A 19,656-nucleotide genomic window follows, 5' to 3' on the forward strand; every position below is an offset into this window, starting at 1 on the left:
TGATATTTAATATGGATTGTGCTTGCAGTGGGTTTTTTTTAATCCTATAAGAGTCAAACTATTTGCTACATTCTCAATCTCTCTAGATCTGCTGTTTTTCCTGTATATTTGAAAGAAAACATTTACAGCCTTACTTCTTTTTCCCTTTCTAATAAAATTAGATGACCTTGTGCCTTGAATTCTAACCATAATTTTCTCCTTATGTGTTTTTCTGTTAGAGTTTAATCTCTTGATGTAGAAGGATGTTGTGGTTTAATAAGCATTCTTTAAGAATTTTGTTTAATATTATCTGTAATATATGTTTTTAATATTATTTCTGGTAATAATAGTTGCTCTACTTTGTCAGATGCCTAAACGTCCTCCAGAATAGAAACTTGCCTAAAATTATGTAATGAATACTGTTTACTTTTGTTTTAATTTAACCATCCTAAATGGCAGATGTTTATTACCACAATGAAGGAAAATTTTCCACTGGGATTGCTTGTTTGACTTCACATAAATATTTTTGTGTTTTGCATATCCTGTCTTTCATGTTTTGTTTTCTTAGATTTCTGAAAATCTTTTGTGTTTGCATCTAAAAATACTTCTTTTTCCCTCTGACGATATGAGCTTTTTCATTTCTAGGGTATGATCAACCTTGTTCTTGAATGTATTGATCGCTTGAATGTATACAGCAGTGCAGCTCACTTTGCAGATGTAGCTGGGAAGGAAGCTGGAGAAGCATGGAAGTCTATTCTAAATTCTTTGTATGAATTACTGGGTAAGATATTATAGATTACTTGGATAGTTTTAGCTCAAAATAGTGAAGAATGAAGAATAAAGAAGTACAAAACTGTTTTAGTACAGAAGAATTTCCACTGTGTAGAAATTTAGAATAAAAATTAAGCAAGATTTTTGCATTTGCAGTTATTTGATGTATTAACAATACATTAAAGAAGTTATGTCAGGAGTTATAAGCATTTAAAAGTATCCAGACTAGGTCCAGAGAGTTAACATCACCATGAAATCAAATGACAACCTTTTGGGGTGTAGATGGTAGATGATGGAGTATAAAATTCTGTGGTTTGGTTATTCGTAGATGTAGGGTAGAGTTGAATTTTTTTGTTACAGTTTCATTTATCTCTTGTTACATTAAGCACAGTGCAGACTGGAGGAAGTAGGGGCTTGATTTCCAGCTGGCAAGGCTAGAAAATTCCTTCTGAAGAGTCTGCTTGTTTTGTACAAAGTATTGCTTCTGTGGAATTGTAGTGATGAGAACACACAAGCTTGGTTGACTTCCCAGTCTCTATGCCCCTCCTGCCCTCTGATGTTACTTCTCTAACTGCATTATCTTCTGGCAGCTAATGCTTAGGAAGCCTGGCTTTGATCTGGCTATGATGAATTTGTACATTGCTCTGTTCTGAATAATGCTGGATCTGTACAGTAATTATGTGGATGACAAATGGATGTTGCTTGCTCAGTCTTGCTTCAGCAAACAGTATTTTGTTTTTTGAGTCTGCACATAAATAAAAGTAAACTGTGATGCCAGAATTCATGTCTTTTGTCATGTCATTGACATTGTGTTTTATTTCACTGTGATGAGAATTAAGGCATTTACAGACGTTGAGAGTGAATACTACCACATATGAAAATCATATAATCTTAAACTGGTTTGGATCACAAGAGACCTTTAAAGATCATCTAGTCCAGCCACCCCAACTGCAAAAAGATCCTTCCTTACATTCAATCTAAGTCTACTGTCTTTCAATCTGAAATAATTGACATATATCTACTAAAGCATCTGTCCCTTCTCTATTACAAAATACATACATTCACTGTGAACTTGTATTAGATCCTTTTGCATTACGAAATAATGTGCAGTAGTATATGCAGTGATGTGACTTTAATGTCTGACTGACCACATCATGGTTTTTATTTCTTTAAAACCGAATGCTGGTCTTGTTCAGAGTAGTAGGCAATAAGAAAAGCAACTTTGGGGTTTTATTTTTTCTTTTCATTTTAAGTATCTGTTTGCCTCATTTAATGCATGCTTTAACCAATGAATACTAACCTTTCACAAATTTGTGCTGAGCAGCATTTATGAAACCATCTCATTACTCTTAATGAAGTTAAATTTAGTGATGTGTTAAACATTGAACTGTTACTGCCTTCATTTTATGTTCCTATCTGAATCACAGTGAGATTGTGTGGCTTGCCTATAACCAATAAAAAAAGTCACTTTCAGAAACAGGTGTTCCTTAGTTCTAGTCTGTGTGTTTTAACAAGGTATTCTCCCTGTTATGATTCTCAAGTATTTTCAAATAACTGTGGTCATGATTAACTAAAAGTGTAAGATTCCAGAGTATATATTTTTTATTACATAATTCAGCAAGAAAAAGGTTTTTGTTTGTTCATTTTGTTGTTAGGCTTTGGTTTTCCTCATCAGAAAACTGATGAGGAAACTGCCAGTTTACAAAACTGTCAGTGCAGTGGCTTGTTTGCTGTTAGGTCCAACATTTCTCTTCCTCTTTGCGGATAGTTTCATGTCATATTTATGTCAGAAGTCTCTAAGTTTTACCTTTTATAAATAAAGCAGCATAAAAACATAGTTGCAATATAATACACTGAATTTGTGCAACAACAAAACATAGATTTTAAGAGGCTGTTGCCTCTTAGCAGGACCAACAGTCTCTGTTGCTGGAAAAAATCACAGAAATTTCAGATTGAAATAATTTGTTGGCAGCACTGGAAAACAATCCTAAGAAAATGGGTTTGTGATGTTCCACATGTCAAACAGAAATGTTTGTGTTTCAGTCCTTTTTTGGGGTAGAGCAGATGCTTCTCTGAGAGCTCGTGTGTATGCACATACCTGCAGATGCACGTAATCCAGGACAGGGCAAGCTTGTGGGTGCCTGCACTGTTCAGGGAGATACCAGTTCAGTTATACCCACCAAGTCAGTGCATGGATTCAGTCTACTTCAGCTTAAAGCATGAGGGTGAAACAGATTCAAAACACTTACTTCCTCCCTACAACCTTGTCAAAAGTATGGCAAACAGTTCCTGGACATCTATCTTGTTTTGGTTCCTATTATTCTTGAACAAATGTACTGTATCAGTAGAAAATAATTTGCATTCATCACCTATGTTGCTGGCTTCACACTCTGCTTTTCCAATGTTTTCTGTCATTACAAGAACACTGTTTTACAGCAACTTGTTTCTGTAGTAGCAGATGAATTCTGTGCTGTCACTACTGGCTTCCTCACGTAGAGCATTTTGCAGGGGTTATTGAGATGATTGTAAAGCCAAAATAATTCAAATTCCTTAAAGGTCATATTGATATCAAAGGTATTTCCTATGCTGAATTCTAACAATCGCTTACATTATTTAAATTTATATCTAGAACATCAATAATTTAAGAATCTATCTTACTGGATCCTTTCGGACAAGAGAAGACAGGAATTATTTAAATTTAAATGGACTCATAACTGTGATTTAATTTCTCTCTCTCTCTTTTCCCAATAGCGGCTCTGATTCGAGGAAATCGTAAAAACTGTGCTCAATTTTCGGGATCTCTTGACTGGTTAATCAGCAGATTAGAAAGACTGGAAGCCTCTTCTGGTATGCTTTTAAGTATTTTAACTTCTTTATTTGACCAGTTCCAAATTCTTTAAGATTGGTGATATACTTTTTCAGCCTAATTATAATGAAGCTCTTATTATGAGAGAGTAAATTATGTTAATAAAGTGAGATTTATATTTGTAACGTTTTTTATATACGGATTTCAGTTGTACTTCTACTTTAAGTTCTGGCAGTCTTGCCTTTTCCTTGACCAGTTGGATATAGTGTTACCTTTTAATTCAGGCAAACAAAGCATTTTACAATAGCTGTTCAATAGTGTAAGTTGTATTAATTAGCTTGCTAATTCTAGTGTCTGCCCTTTGTAATTCTGCATGTTTTTCAGGATTTGCATCAAACTAAATATAAGAATAATCATATGGAATGGATATAATTTGTTCCATTAACAGTGTTCCCTATGTAATACATATACATTTCCTTTTGAATCATCTCTTTTGCTCCTGATGTGTAAACTTTTATTTAAAATTAACAAGAAATGTTTTTCAGTTGCAGTTGAGACTTTTTTTGCTTTGTATATAGTATTTTTTACTATTTTTTTTGGAAGATGAGAGCATTTCAAGACTTCTTTTTTATAATAACGCTAAAGTTCAAAGGGCAGGAAGGTTTGTAGTCAGAACAATGGGCAAGATAGGGCAAGATAACCTACCTCTCCGGTTACATATTTTTAATTTATTCCCATCATCTTCTTGGTGTAGTGTCATGTGTTGTTCCATGAACTGGAAGGAACATAATGATTAAAGAGTTGTCCTCAGGAACTGAAATTGCATTCCCCATATTGTTCTTTCCATTCCTCAATCATAGGTCTGCCACAGATAGATGGTGTGCTCAAGAGTCTTTGAAATATTAAGGCCAGGAAGAAAGGAAGGATGTTGCCCATTGCAAAAGGTCTTTGTTTTACATTAGACTGGTAAACATTTGAAAAAAAAAATGTCACAGGAATAACACAGCCTTTTACTGTGGCATTAATAAATGAGAAATATCCTGCTATTGCTGACTATTCCAAGTAGTTCCAGGAGTTGTCTCAGTGCAGGTCACCATTTGGCATATACTAATAAATTTCTTACCTCAGTTATATTCAATCATCGTCAGCAGCTGTGAGAACAGATGTATCCTACAGTAAACAAGGTGCTTGTGTTCCCCTCAGCTTTGTCATTAAACATTCATGGGCATTTTGTTTATTTGCCATAAATCTGTTCCTGAGATGAGCTGACCAACAACATGAGAAAATATTGTCAAATGTCAGTGGCAGGAGTGTTCTCCCTCTCAGAGCCAAGGGTGAACTGGCACGGCATTCACTAGCTGATCAGCAAGATGTGTGGTGGTTGATTGCACTTGTAAAGAGCAGTTACACACTGGTGCTTCTCCTCTTGCAGATTTTCCCTTTATCAACTCTTGGGGCAAGCAGAGAGTTTAGAAGTCAGTTATTCTTGGGGCTCTGAGACTGGTATAGAGACTTTGAAGCATTTGCCCATGTGAGCCTCTCCAGACAGCAATGTTTTATAGATGTACTTTTGCACAGTTTTATTTCATGTTTTAGTTGCAGACCTATGGCCTTAGGGCAGGGGACCTGTTTTACTACAGAATTACTTCCTACTCCTGGCAGGCACCTGATCTGTTTCAGCCTGGAATGTTTATGCTCTGACTGCTTGAGCATCTCAAGAGATGAGGCAACAGGAACATAGGAGTCTTTGCCTGTATCACTACTTTAGTTCTTAGCTAGTGACGCAGACAGATGGCTGCTCACAGCATGGGTGTCTAGTTAGAGGTTTGCTGATCATCCTGTCATTGCAGCTGGTACATTAGGGCTAGACATCCTAACCAAATAGATGTCATAACTGAACATTTGTGTTGGTTTACATTATTATTAGGGGAATCTGCCCTGTAGATGCTGTGATCTTCTTGCTTTATTGAGCATTTGAGTAACTGAATTTAAACTGAAACAAGCATTTGAAAAATGTCAAAATCATAAGTTAGATTATTTTTCTACTATGCTTCACCTGTGGTGTGAGAGCATTAACTTAAGGAGAATGATCTCACAGTTATGTAGTCGCATGGCCTTTGATTGCAACCTGCTTAATGTCAATAGATTTCACAAGATCTTAATGGTGAAACTACTTCCTAAAAGACCTTATTTTACATCTGAAACTCTCAGGGCAATGGCTTTCAGAAATAATGCAAAACTTTTCACTCAACTTTTGGAGGTTCAAGGTGAAATTTCTTATGACAGCTCTAAAAATGCTTTGTTACATGGTTCCTGTTATGTATGTATGTATTTTTAATTTTTAATCTCAAACCCAAAAGATTTGAAAATTAAAAACATAATTGTTTATGGTAGTATAGTAAGGTATGAGAGACATTCTGTAAGCTGCAGAGTATTTGACACTGCTTGCTCTGGATAGTGAGCCTCCTGACATGCTGCAAAATCTACTCTGAATGTACTAATATTTGCAATAGTCATTTGTTCTGAGTTTTCTGCTAGGAACTAGGCCACTTGTACTCCATCCCCATGTGTGTGTTGGTAACATAACTTTCATGTTGCCTTCAAAACGGATTTTACAATAAAGACTTTTCTGGGTTTGAGGCAGTCAGTTATAAAAGATGCTAATTAGGCTGTGCTTTAGTTATCTTGAGAGGCACAGTAGGTTTAGCTTTTAGTATGTAAATGTAATTTTGTGATTTTATGTGGGATGCTTGCTTGTCAGGTTTTAAGCTTTATTCGGCTTGATGGGCTGAGGATATTCACTGTTTTAATTTAAAATGGTAGATCTTCAACAGGGAGAAATACTGGCTTATACTAAATTTTTAAAATAAGAAGACTTGTATACATATATTTATGTAAAATAATTTTTTCTAAGGTAAAGTGTTTATGAGGAAGAAACACCATATTCTGTTAATCACACCAAAATTAAGCTCACCTTCAACATTAAAGTTGTCAGCTACATCTTCTGAATGAGTTTTCTTGAATGTGTTGCGATAAAGACTTGGTGCTACCAAATATTACCTATAAAATTCTAGTTTTCACTTTTTTCCTGTCCTTGAAGTAAAAGTGTTATGAAAACAGAACAGCGGCATTAAATATGTAAACAGCAACTGTGTATTGATTGTACAAATTTGATGAGAAATTGATTCATTTTTTGAGCTTCACTGAAGCAAAAGAGGGAAAATTATTATCTATCCAAGTAGAAATATGTCTGAGAGTAGACCACATTAGAAGTGAGAGATCACAGAACTGCAATGCAAATGCTTCAGCTGTCTCTTCAATCCATAAATTAAGATTAGATTAGTCTTTCACTCTGAAATATGTTCCAGATGGGATTAACTAGCCCTCCTATAATTTTAAAGGCATTAAAACATAGGTAAAAAGGTAGAATACCTTTAGCAATCTAATGTTGAGGACTACATTTAGTGCAGAAAGCTCTGTTTGCAGCCTGTGGTGTGAGCTGCTGGTTGAGCTCTGGGTCAGATGAGAAGACTTGAACTGCTAACTCTTTGCATAGCAAAGGTCCCAGGAATCTGTGGACCAGGCAGGTGACACTCAGAGACATGGCAGGTGTTGAAGACCCCCAGATTTCTGCATGCTTAGACTGTAGGGGTATAATAGCCCAGGTGCCCACAAATTCACAGATTGTTCTGAGTTGGAAGGTACCAAAAAGGATCGCTGAGTCCAACTCTTAAGTAAATGGTCTGTACAGGGATTGACCCCACAGACTTGATGTTACTAGCACCATGCTCTAAACACCTGAGGTAATCTCAGGTTCCTGTGTTCAGGATCTGTCCTTGGTAGCACCCAGCTTGAGTTGTTATTTTGTTAGTTATTGCACCACAATGAAATTATTTTAAGGACTGGGACATCTGAGATTCTCCTATGAGAAACCTGGGGTAGAGCTGGTGAGGAAACCTGGTCTGACTGTGCAAGTGTGGGGTGTGTAGCTGTGAAGGGGCCATGGTCTGAGCTCAGGTGGTGCAAGAATGACTGCCATAGTGGCTACTGGATGGTTGTTGTACAGGGAAGCTTCTTTAACACAAATATGCTTCAAGTTAAGGTTTTTTGGAACCAGATAATACCAGGTTTTGAGGATTTTTCTCTAAGTACATGCATTTTATTCTAGTATTCTGCAATATGACATCAGACGAGTCAACAAATTGTCCTGAAAACACATGCTTCCTTTCATCCATTAGTCATTAAGAAAACTTTCACTCTCCTTACCATGAACTCTGCATAGCATACTGTTTGTGACATTTGTATTAAATTCAAATGCTTAGTGCTTTAATGCCTTGAGCAACTCCAATGAAATTAGAACAAGTCTAGTTGTCTTTAATGTAGACAATCTAAAAATGAATCAATTGGAACAGACACAGTTCACTCATATGCAATTTTTTTCTGAAACACAGGGAGCAAAACGTATTTGGTAATTAGCCTTCAGATGCTATAGTAATTCAAGAAGGTGCTGGGGCAGCTGGATCTAATTGATAAGCATGCATTTATTCTCAAATGTTTACATCTTCAAAGTATTTTTACTTCTGTTATTGAAAACGTTAAGATTAGAAAATAAACTTTGTGTACTATTTTAAGACAAAAGGTTATGACTCTACCTATAGAAAACTCCACGGATATGGTTGCCACACTTAATTAGTATCATTTATTACTGCATTACTATTTATATTGATAAAGTGTGTTTCAGTGCTACAATGAGAGGTGGCAAACGCCCAGTTACCACATTTTGAATGTAATGTGTTTTGTGCATTCCCAGATCATGTGACACACAAAATTGTTCATCTTTTTACAGATTACCCCTCTAGAATAAGGATACTTTTGTAACACTTTTTTAACCTCCCTAGGTATTTTTACCATGGTCAGTGACCCCTGACCTAGTCTAGTTCGCAGGCTGGGTGGACTGTGCTACTGTGTTTCTACAGAGCATCTACTCTTTCGGCTTGCTCTCATGACTCTTAGGTTTTTATCCTTTCTAACAACATTTTTACTGTCAGTATTCATAGAATCATAGAATGGTGGAATAATGGAAGTGCACATCTACTGCAACCCAGATCATACCACTGCCAAATTCAGGTTTAGTATGTTCTTTAATTTATAGTTGAGGCTTCTTGTGCTTAAACCTTCAGGGCTGTAGAATCACTTTGGGAGTTCACCTCTAGCTCATTATCTACGTGCATTTTCTGTTTACATATACGTGACTGTCTTCAAATATATTAAACAACATACTTTGTTTGAAGCCTGTTTACCGGGTGAATCAAATTGTCACTGTATCTGTTGTCTTCCACCTTTTCTACATTTCAGTCGTTGAATAATCCCTACTCTTTATTAGTAATGACAGCACGTGTCCCTCCAGACCTCTGGAAAAAACATTAAATAGTATGGGGATAAACAGTGATGGTGCTGTAGGTTACCTGTAGCAGCTGATGTTCACTTCCTTATTAGGATCAAAGACAGGCCACAGTACTGTTACTGAGACAGAACCATCTGACAAAAACACTATTTTTCCCACATCAAGGGGAGTTGAAGAGCTACATTTTCCTGTAATGGAAAGAGCATGGCAAAGAGCAGAAGACTCATGCTATGGAATTTGCTTTGCAGGGATTAAGCTGTGTGTTTGGAGACATGGCTTGAATGAATAAAAGGCTGAAGACAGAATGATGAGAGCTGTACATTGCTAATAAGAATTGCATAACTCTAGATTTAAGACTGCTTCTCAGCTTTCCTTCAGACCCTTTGATTTTTTTCTCATTGTGGCAACAACTTCAGCAGCTGATAATTATGCACTGCATGTACAATATTGTCTTTCCCAAAGGTAGAAGATCCTAAAGCAGGTGTTGACTTGGTCCAGGAGCTTTATGATTAACATTAATGATTTATGATTATGATTTAACATTAATGATTCTTCATGGCAATTCTTCATGCCGCTTTATTGGGGTTTTTTTTGTCATATACAATGATTTTTGAAACTATTTCATGTTACTGAGCAGCAGATTATGAACTATTACGTACAGTTATGACTTTGTATGCGCTTTGAAGAGATTTTTTTTTTTTTTCCCCAAGGAATTCTAGAGGTTTTACACTGTGTGTTGGTGGAAAGCCCAGAAGCTCTAAACATTATTAAGGAAGGACATATTAAATCAATCATCTGTCTTTTGGACAAACATGGGAGAAACCATAAGGTAGGTAAAGACTAAACAAGTATATTTAGATGAACGTTTGTGAACAATGCATGCTCATTCTTGTGTGTGGAAGTTAATTTCAAATACTTTAATGCTGTTTTGATAATGAGGAATGAAACTTTTCCTAAAATGTCTATGAGCAGTTTGACGAAGCAAAGAGGAATGTTACCTTTTTTTTGGCAAAAACATTGATACATACCAATTCTCAAGGGAAGTGAGAATAATGTTTTAATGTTAGGAGAATTTCAGAATTGTTCTAAAATAAACCACTGTGATGGATGAATTACATACCATTGCATGTCTTCCAGTAATAAGGTATAGAGCATTATATTGCCTGAAGTAATTAACAATGATAATGAAAAAGTATTTAAGATTAAAAGAATCTTTTTTTTCAGGTTTTGGATGTTTTGTGTTCTCTCTGTGTTTGTCATGGAGTAGCTGTGAGGTCTAATCAACATCTAATATGTGATAATCTCCTGCCAGGAAGAGATCTGCTCTTACAGACACGTCTTGTCAACCATGTGAGCAGGTACAAAGCAAAAGAAAAAAATCTGTATCTATGAACAAAGCAAAAGAACCTAACTTGTGCTTAAAATAAAGAGTCACTATGGAAAATCTCTTTTACTTCCAAAACTTTTGTTATGATATTTTATTCTTACTAGGATTTTAAATCCCTTTGCAGTAGTGATTAAATTTGAAGCGTGGGTCAGAGAGAACTGTCATAAGCTATAGCTGCCTGAAGCTGTTTTAAGTCTGCAGGGCTGTAGTGTCTTCTGAAGATTATGGTTCAGATCTAGCTGGGCATTCAAAGCATTGTCAGCTGATGTCCTGTGATTGCCTTTACATTCATGACCTTGTGAGGATTTCCTAATCACCCTTGGTCAAAATTAAGAATTTTGTGCCAATCACCTTCACCAGTGCCTGGAATATTTAGACAGTGCCTTCACCCTTCCTTCCGCTCCAGAGTTTCAGAAGCTACCTTCAAGCAGACATTAATAACAAGATGAAGCTAGTAAAATCTTAAATTGGTAAAGTATCATTTACAAATTTTAAGTACATGTTTTTCCAGAGTTTTAATTTATGCTGAGGCTAAAGAATGTGGCTTTGTGTGAAGATCTGTGGGATCTTCTGTCTCAAACTTGTTAATTTTTAAAAGTCTCAATCACTTATTGAGAATGAAAATTGAAACACAGAAATAGTACTTATAATTCAGAGTCCATAGGATTTATTAGATGCTGAAAAGCATAAAAAGTCCACACTGTATAAGGAGGCTACTTCAGGCTAAAGGATCTGGGGAACTGATTGTCTCTCTTTACCTGGCATTGGTGGGGCCACACCTGGAATACTGTGTTCAGTTCTGGGCCCCTCACTACAAGGAGGACATTGAGGGGCTGGAGCATGTCCAGAGAACAGAATGGAGTTGTTGAAAGGTCTGGAGCACAAGTCTTATGAAGAGTGTCTGAGGAAACTGGTTTGTTTAATCTGGAGAAGAGTGGGCTCAGGAGAGACCTTATCACGCTCTAAAACTCCGTGAATGGAGGCTGTAGCCAGGTGGTGGTCAGCCTCTTCTCCAAAGCAACCAGTGACAGGGCAAGAGGCCATAGCCTCAAGCTGCACCAGAAGAGGTTCAGGTTGGACATCAGGAAGAGTTTTTTCATGGAAAGGGCTGTTAAGCGTTGGAACAGGCTGCCCAGGGAAGTGGTGGAGTCATCATCCCTGGAAGTGTTTAAGAAATGACTGGACATGGCACCTAGTGCTGTGGTTTAGTTGTCATGAAGATATTTGTTCAAAGGTTGGACTTGATCATGGAGGTCCTTTCTGGCCTCAATGATTCTGCAATTCTATGATTGAGCTTCTGAGATGACTTTGGATCTCATACAAGGAAAATAAACTTGTCTTTCCCAAATAAAAAAATAAAAAAAATTTAAAAAAAGCAAATTATTTGTTCCATATTTTTGCTTTGCATTAGAAAGTAGTGAATGAGAAGATTCTTATTCTTGCAATTATAAGGAAAAAAAATTTTTTTCAAAAGTCAATAAGACCAAGGAAACATTGAAGAAATTTAGTGTTAGGCTAAGACATGCATACCTTGACCCAAAAATATTTGACAAAAGAACTTTCTAAGGTATTACTGGAACTTTCTAAGATATTGGTGTTTAACATAGTTTTCCAGGAAATTGGAAAATTCTATTCACAAACCACTTTTGAACAAGAGTAATTTGGCTGATTAGGTTGATTAAATCGTGAGGTCTGGACAAAAGCATAATAAAGTGCTACTGTGTTCAGGCAAAAATGATTGGATTTGGTGATCTTGCTAATAATTTACAAATAATAGACTTTTCTGGAAGATAGCTTTTGTCAAACACATTTTGTTTTTAAGGTCATTAAATTTTTGACTTGGAACAATGCAAAGAGTACCTATACTTAAACATCTGGCAAAAGACAACCCATATGCTTCCAATAAAACTAGTTATTTTGTAAGCAACCAGGTCAGCAAAGTCTGTTTTTGCACTTACTTGTATTTAACCACCCATACCAGCCCTTCTTCCTCCCCCCGTCATTCCCTCTACCAGGAAGCACACTGGGACTAGCTTAGAGCTACATTTTTGTTGATTAGTCAGCTTGAATGTAGAAACAAAATATTTATACAAGTAATAACCCAGTCTAGTGGAGGAATGTGAACACTACATACATTCAGTCTAGAAGTTTAAAAGCTTTTTGAGATACGGGTAACCAACCATTGAAGAAATATAGCTGGTATTGATTTTGGATACTTCTGTGCTCTATGGCTTTAATTCAAGATGGAATGGCTTTCTTAGTACAAAGCTGACACAGAAATGACTGTCTGGAGACAGATTTTTTTGGGATGAGAGTGTGTATTCAATATTATCCCAAAAATCAGATTAGAAAAGCATAGGTTTTTTTCCTTTTTTCTCCCCTTGTGACCTTTTAGATATATGACTCTACATATTGCTATTTATCTAGATATTCTGGCCTTTTAAGTAGTCTTGTGAAGTACTGTAGAAAGAGTAGCAGTAGGAACATCATACTGATATTAAGGATTTCTACAGCCACTGCAAATTACTGAGTTATACAGGACTTGGAACAAAGAAGCAAGCGGTACAAGAGAATTTTGAAATAGATTGACACTTCACTTTTGTATCTTTTAAAATGTTATTTTCTTGAATGTATAGTCAGTGTTACAGAATGCAGTTTGCTATGTAAAATTAAACCTGCAATGTGTACTTACTACATTTACATTGGTAATTGGTTGAATAGCTGTGGGAATTTTTTTCTGCAGGATCTAACATCTATTAAATATTCAAACACATAAACTAATTATTATTGGTATCTGAGTGAGGATGCTGTTTCAGTTACTGAGGTGAACATTTTTTACTTAAAATGTATAGACCATTTTCACCAGAATAAATAAATGAATAAATAACTAAAAATGCTGCCTTCTGAGAGCTAGGGTCAGAGATATTGCCTGCAGGGTGCCTCAACTTCTCCAGAGCAAAGATTACCATCCATTGTTACTCTTCTCATGGGAGTATAAATGGTACTGCAAGCTGAAACCTGGACAGAATTAAGAAAGACTATAAAGCTTTGGGAGTGCAAGTGAAAAGTATTGGAGCTCAAGCTACCCCTTTTTCCATTTTACCAGTTAGAGGAAGAGGTGCAGACAGATATAGACATATAATGCAGGTCAGCTTTTGGCTTCATTTGCTTGGTTGATGTGGAATAAGTGGTGGACATTTTCTACCTGTATTTCTCCAAGCCTTTCCATAGTTTCCCACAGGCTCCTCCCAGAGAAACTGATGCCTTAGGGTGGAGACAAGGGGTCTGTGCAGTGGGTGGGCACTGGCTGCCTGGCCACACCCAGAGGGTGTGGTAAATCCTTTTCAAACTGGAAACTGTCACAAGTGGGGTCCCCAGGGATGAATGTTGGGCCCAAGGCTGTTTAATATCTTCCTGAGTGCTCTGGGTGATGGAACCAATCTCCCCTGATGGAGCTTGCCAGTGATACCAAACTCAGTGGTGAAGTGGACACTTGGGAAGGGAGAGCCAGCCTGCAGGAAGACCTGCATAGGCTGGAAGAGTGGGCTAACAAGAACCTTATCAAGTTCAACAAGGACAAATGTAATGTCTTGCACATGGGAAAATAGAATCCAGGAGTGCAGCACAGGCTGGGATCTGCCTGGCGGGGGAGCAGCTCTGTGGAAAGGGACCTGGGGTCCCAGCGGACAGCAAGCTCAGTATGAACCTGTGCTGCTGTGGCAAAGAAAGGCAATGGGATGTTGGGCTGCAACAACAAGGACATAAACAGCAGAGAGAAGGAAACCTTTATCCCACTTTATTCAGCGCTTGTCAGGCCACACCTGGAATACCGTGTTCAGTTTTGGTTGCTGCTATGCAGCAAAGATCTGGACAGGCTGGAGAAGGTCCAGAGGAGGTCCACAAAGATGACCAAAGGCTGGGAGAACTGAGTTTGTTCAGCCTTAAGAAATGAAGGCTTAGGGGAAACATTATCACTGCATTCTAGTATTTAAAGGGTTGCTACAAAGAAGAAGGAAATTCTCTTTCTGTAAGGAGTCACATGGAAAAGACAAAGGGTAATTGGTACAAGTTTCTCCTAGGGAGATTCTGATTGGAGAAAAGAGTAACATTTTTCCTGATGACAAGAATCAGTCATTGGAATAATCTCACCAGGGAAATGGTGGATTACCTAATATGGGACACTTATAAGACAGCAGGACATTGTGCTGGGCCATCTAGTCCTGACTGTGGTTTTGTCAAGAGAGGTTGAACCAGATGATCCTTGTGGTCCTTTCCAACCTGGTAATCTATGTGATTCCTTGAAGTAAAATTACTTCTATTGTTTTAATCACACAAAACAAGCTTGAAATTTGAGACAATGAAAAGTATGCAGCAGTTCATCTTGTCCTTGAGATAAGATTTTAATAACTATTTTTATTCTTTCTGTTTAAGCATGCGACCCAACATCTTCTTGGGGATTAGTGAAGGCTCTGCCCAATACAGAAAATGGTACTATGAACTTATGGTGGACCATCTAGAGCCCTTTGTGACCGCAGAATCAACTCATCTACGAGTGGGCTGGGCTTCAACAGAAGGGTACTCACCCTACCCAGGGGGAGGAGCAGAATGGGGAGGAAATGGTGTTGGTGATGACTTATATTCCTATGGCTTTGATGGTCTACATCTGTGGTCAGGTATTCTCTTGGGTGTTTTGTTGTTGTTGTTTACTTTTGTTTAAACATTATAATTGTGTTTGCAATCCCAGTAAATTTCTTTTCAACAGCAGCAAAGTGAATTAGTTATTTCAGCTGACACCTGGAACATACAGAAACAGTACCCTATATCAGAATATGATTTAAACTGACATTCTGTATTGAAAAAAAATTGGTGTATATGAAGTAATGCAAATAGACTAGTAATTCATATTTCAGCCTAGGACTTTGCAGGGGGCTAGGAGGACTGTGTGTTCACAGTAACTATGAAGATTTTATTTAGACCTTCAAAGCTGCAAAAATTGAAGTATGAAAACCGGTCATCTGGATCTGTAACTCCTATATAGTAGTGTAAGAACAGTCTGAGACATTTAATTCACCGGACTCTCCATTTTTGATTTTTGGTTTGTTTTTTTTTCAAGACAGGTTTTTATTATTGGTCTTTAGAAGTTCAGAAATACTTTAGGTGTGAAGAAGATTTTTTAATATGTTTTTTGCCATACATTTAAAACAAGATTTTTTTTTTGTAGTGATGTTTTATTTGCTTACATTAAGACTGACTGATTATTGCAAGACTTGCAGAATCACATTCCTAGCTTGCATATGATGTATTTGCTCTGGTATTCATCTTTAAAATGTTCTTGGCTAACTTTGGATCTATTTGTTAATAGTAATTTATGAATGAAGATTCTAGTGTTAGAGAAAGCTGAACTCTGTAAAGCATTTTTATTTACTGTTAATACCATAAATACCTTATTATCTCTTCAAATTGGATTAGCTCAGCAAAATCAGAATAATGATAGCTTGTTCTCTTTTTCTTGATCATTTTTCAGAAGGTTTAACTTTTGTGAAAAGATTCCCGGATATCATTTAGAATGGGTAGTCCTACAGTTAGACAGTCCTGAACTCCTTGAAAAGAGATCTTACTGTAATTTCACCTTGCTGAGAAAAATGTTTTTTCTTTTGATTTTTGAGAGATTATTGGGCAGTGATGAACTATAGAATTGGCTGAAAACTGGGAAAGGCTCATTGGACTGGCAGTTCTTTCCACTATAAAGATATGAACAGGTTTTCTAAAGCACCTTAGCAGACAAGAGAGACAATTTAGTGAGTCAGCTGCATCACCTAAAGTTTTTGCAGCATTGAGGCGTTGTGACTTGATACTTGGAAAAGAATACAGTTTTACATTTCAAAAGAATGTTCCAATCAAAATAGCAATGGATTTTATTAATAAATAATAGCATATCAATTGGAGTGGCACCTTAGGAAAGAAGGTGCTACTTTGCCTCTCATGTATAGTGAGAATTACTTTGGAACAATGATGTATAATTAATGGTATCATTAAAAGTGTCGTGACTGAGTTTGACAGATAAAGTATTATTACAGAAGAACCAGAAAATAATGAGCTAACCACGATAGCTTTTGTACCTAAGGTCACTTTTAGGGAGGAAACAAAAGGTTACTGAAAATCAAAATTATTTTTCTACCCACTGCAAAATTTCCATCAGAAATGTAACAACAGAATAAATGAACAATTTTGTTTGTGGTTCTCAAGTCAGTAATCCTGCCGAAAAAAATAAGTCAGACCACCTTTGGATCTGCAAATTTTTGTATCTCTTGTGGATGCGGCTGGTACATTTGAAAAGATGTGTGTCTTTCTTCACTGACGCTATTGTGTAACACATACATACCTCTCAAACATGGAAGAACTTTAGGTAGTTGCATATTGAAAATCATGGCCTTTGTTTTGATTCTACAATCCCAGGCCGCATCTTGATAAGTCTCTGCAATGGTATTTTAAGAGTAACCTTCTTAGCATGAAACATTTATTGTATTAATGAATAGCAACAATAATTTCTGCCCCCAAGTTTCTGTTCTGGGCCAAGCCTTTATGAGAATCACATATAATTTACATTTGGTTCTTCAGTCCTGAGATGATGTACCTATTGTGGAGAAGTCACATAGGTCTTTAAAGTCTAGGGCCAGAAAAGGCATTGAGATAATTTGATCTACTGGGTATTCATCAATTACCAATACATATTTCTGTTAGCAGTCAGCCTTGCGTTATCTCCATAACTTATATTTGCCTAAATTTTAGTGTCTAAAACGGCATCTGGTCTCAAGTAGTGTGTTTTAAGGAGATGAAATATCCACTCTTCATTGGTAGCTCTTTCAGCATTTAGTTATCCCTGCCATTAAATAATTGTCCCTTTCTGTGATTCATTTTAAACTAACTCTCAGCTGTGATATTTTCATCTGGCAGTATCACAAAGTCATTTTACTGGTACAGAGTTTTGGAAGTGTTGGTATTTTTTTTCCTTGGGGGTCAAGGTGATATGTATATGAAAATTCACTTGTAGAAAAATTATTGAGATTTACATTTTTGCTTCCGTTAAAAACAGAAGCTTCTTCTTGGAAATGTAGTGCTAGTTAAGTCCTTCATGTTTACAAAACTTGAACACCCCAGCTAAAAAGTTAGTGCTCTGTTCTTAGTATGCATCATGGCATATCTCTTGCAGGCAGCGCATAAGTTATTTTTGGAAAACATGAGTAGACATGTTTTCATACAGCTTCTATGGTTTTCCAAAATTCTGTGCAGTAGATGGCAGAAAATTTCAGACACAATCACTTTCTATTTCTGAATTCTATAGCTTATTTCTCTTGGGAAGAAGCTCTCCTTGTGTAAATGTAATTTGATGTAAAATAGAAGAATCCTTTAGAATTAATAAAAACTGATTAAAAATACATATATTACTGGATATATATGCCTCAAAATTTCATCTTTGTATGTTGCTGAAAAATGCTGGTTTGCAGTTTAATTATGAAACTGAGTAGTATCATCTCATACAAGTTTGCAAGAGTACCATGATGTGGCCATTAACAGGGATTACCTAATTTTCCAGAAATAATTCACAGTGAATAGTTTTCTTTGTCAAATTATGAAGCATTCTTTAGAAAAGTATACTAAGTTTCATATTAGATGCTAATGGCTGTTTTCAGTTAGCACTTACGTATTGTAAGGAATAAAATGTACTTTTCTTGGTTTTGACTCTTTTTATGGATATCAGTAATTATTTTCACTTACATTAATGTAATTGAGTTTTATTATTTATGATTGAAATAGCTGTATTGACATGACTGTATGCTGCTATTCACTATATTGCAAACTTAACATCGGGTCTTGGATGTTATAGGTTAGATATTTGTGTATTAATGTGTTTGTGCTCTGTAGTGATGTTTTGCTCTTTTTTTAGGCTGCTGTGAAAACCAGAGGGGTTTTCATAAGTTTCACTAAATGTGTCTCTGTTACTTCCATAGGTTGTGTAGCACGAACAGTAAATTCTCCCAATCAACATCTATTAAGAACTGATGATGTTATTAGCTGCTGTTTGGACCTGAGTGCCCCCAGCATCTCTTTCCGAATAAATGGTCAGCCAGTTCAAGGAATGTTTGAAAACTTCAACATAGATGGCCTCTTCTTCCCAGTCGTCAGCTTCTCTGCAGGAATAAAGTTAGCATCCCATGGAGTTGGGTTTTTTTTTTTTTTTGCCTTTTTTTTTTCCAGTCTGCTTTTTTTTTCCCTGCATACATGAATATGCTGAATATTTCCCTGGCTGTCTGCTCTCATTTCTCTTTCTGCCATCTGCTTTTTTGGCTAAGTTCCAGTTCTTGGATAGTGAGAGCTACAAAGAAGTCCTGAAGACACAGTGCATCTTTTGTTTTTCAGCACACCAGTGTATTCTGGTGGTTTGCAGACATATCTTAGAAACACCTTCTTAATAACTTCTTTGCTGACATATTGCTACACATTCACTCCAGGGTAGCATTTTGCATCAGCCTTTGACATTAAAAATATATTTTCCCTAACTCACCTGTTATGAGGTAGTAGCTATTATTTAAAGAGGCATTATTTGCACTTACCATAAGAAATGGTGGTCATACACTTTTTAGCAGCATGAGTTAACATGAATTCGGTCTGTATTCTGGTTGTTGTATTGGTTTTCTATAAAATTTCAAGTCACACTTGAGGTACCAGACTTCTGCTTCCATGTATTGAGCAGTTTGAAACTATAATATTAAAAAAGATTGTGTGGTGTTCCAGCGGGGAGACCAGCTTTATCAGGACTGGTAAAGGTGAAGGCTGAAAGCTGATTTCTGTTGGAGGCAGAGCAATGCTCCGTGAGGGATCATTCAAAGAATACCACAGAAGCTAAGAGCAATCATACAGAGCACACACCCACCTCTTATTCCAAATGCAAAATACACGTCTTTAGACTTTGCCTTTGATAGTACAGGAGATAAAATGTGGTAAAACTATAGATCTGCATGCTAGAAAATGCAAAATTATAAGCCTGCATTCTTTATTTCCGTTATCAGAGAAATTATTGAGATATTATTTGTGTGCTGCATGCAGTTTTTGAGTGTATACTGGTATAGCATTAACAAGAATCTTGTAAGATACTCAGTAAGCAGAAAAGAGACAAAATTCTTCTGGTTTAAGGCTAATTTTTTGGGTGTTTTTGATTTCTTCGGGATGGCAATGTTCTAGGAAGATTTTTCAGTATTATGTCATTGCTATGTCACGTTGGTATTATGTCATTGCTATACCATTATTACC

General features: G+C 36.5%; 1 protein-coding gene across 2 annotated transcripts in view; it reads left to right on the forward strand.

Moving 5' to 3' along the window:
* RYR2 (ryanodine receptor 2) overlaps positions 1–19,656 on the forward strand; it is a 391,343-nt gene that overhangs the window by 199,758 nt on the left and 171,929 nt on the right. For both annotated transcript variants that reach the window (XM_042025322.1, XM_042025323.1), the window contains 6 exons: positions 625–760; positions 3,502–3,597; positions 9,671–9,789; positions 10,185–10,318; positions 14,779–15,020; positions 18,357–18,549. In XM_042025322.1, coding sequence (XP_041881256.1) covers positions 625–760; positions 3,502–3,597; positions 9,671–9,789; positions 10,185–10,318; positions 14,779–15,020; positions 18,357–18,549 — 920 coding nt within the window. The remainder of the gene's footprint in view (positions 1–624; positions 761–3,501; positions 3,598–9,670; positions 9,790–10,184; positions 10,319–14,778; positions 15,021–18,356; positions 18,550–19,656) is intronic.

The sequence above is a fragment of the Corvus kubaryi genome, unplaced genomic scaffold (genome assembly GCF_017639235.1).
Source record: "Corvus kubaryi isolate FWS band 111438036 unplaced genomic scaffold, C.kubaryi_AGA036_p1.0 37266, whole genome shotgun sequence".
Taxonomy (NCBI): Eukaryota; Metazoa; Chordata; class Aves; order Passeriformes; family Corvidae; genus Corvus; species Corvus kubaryi.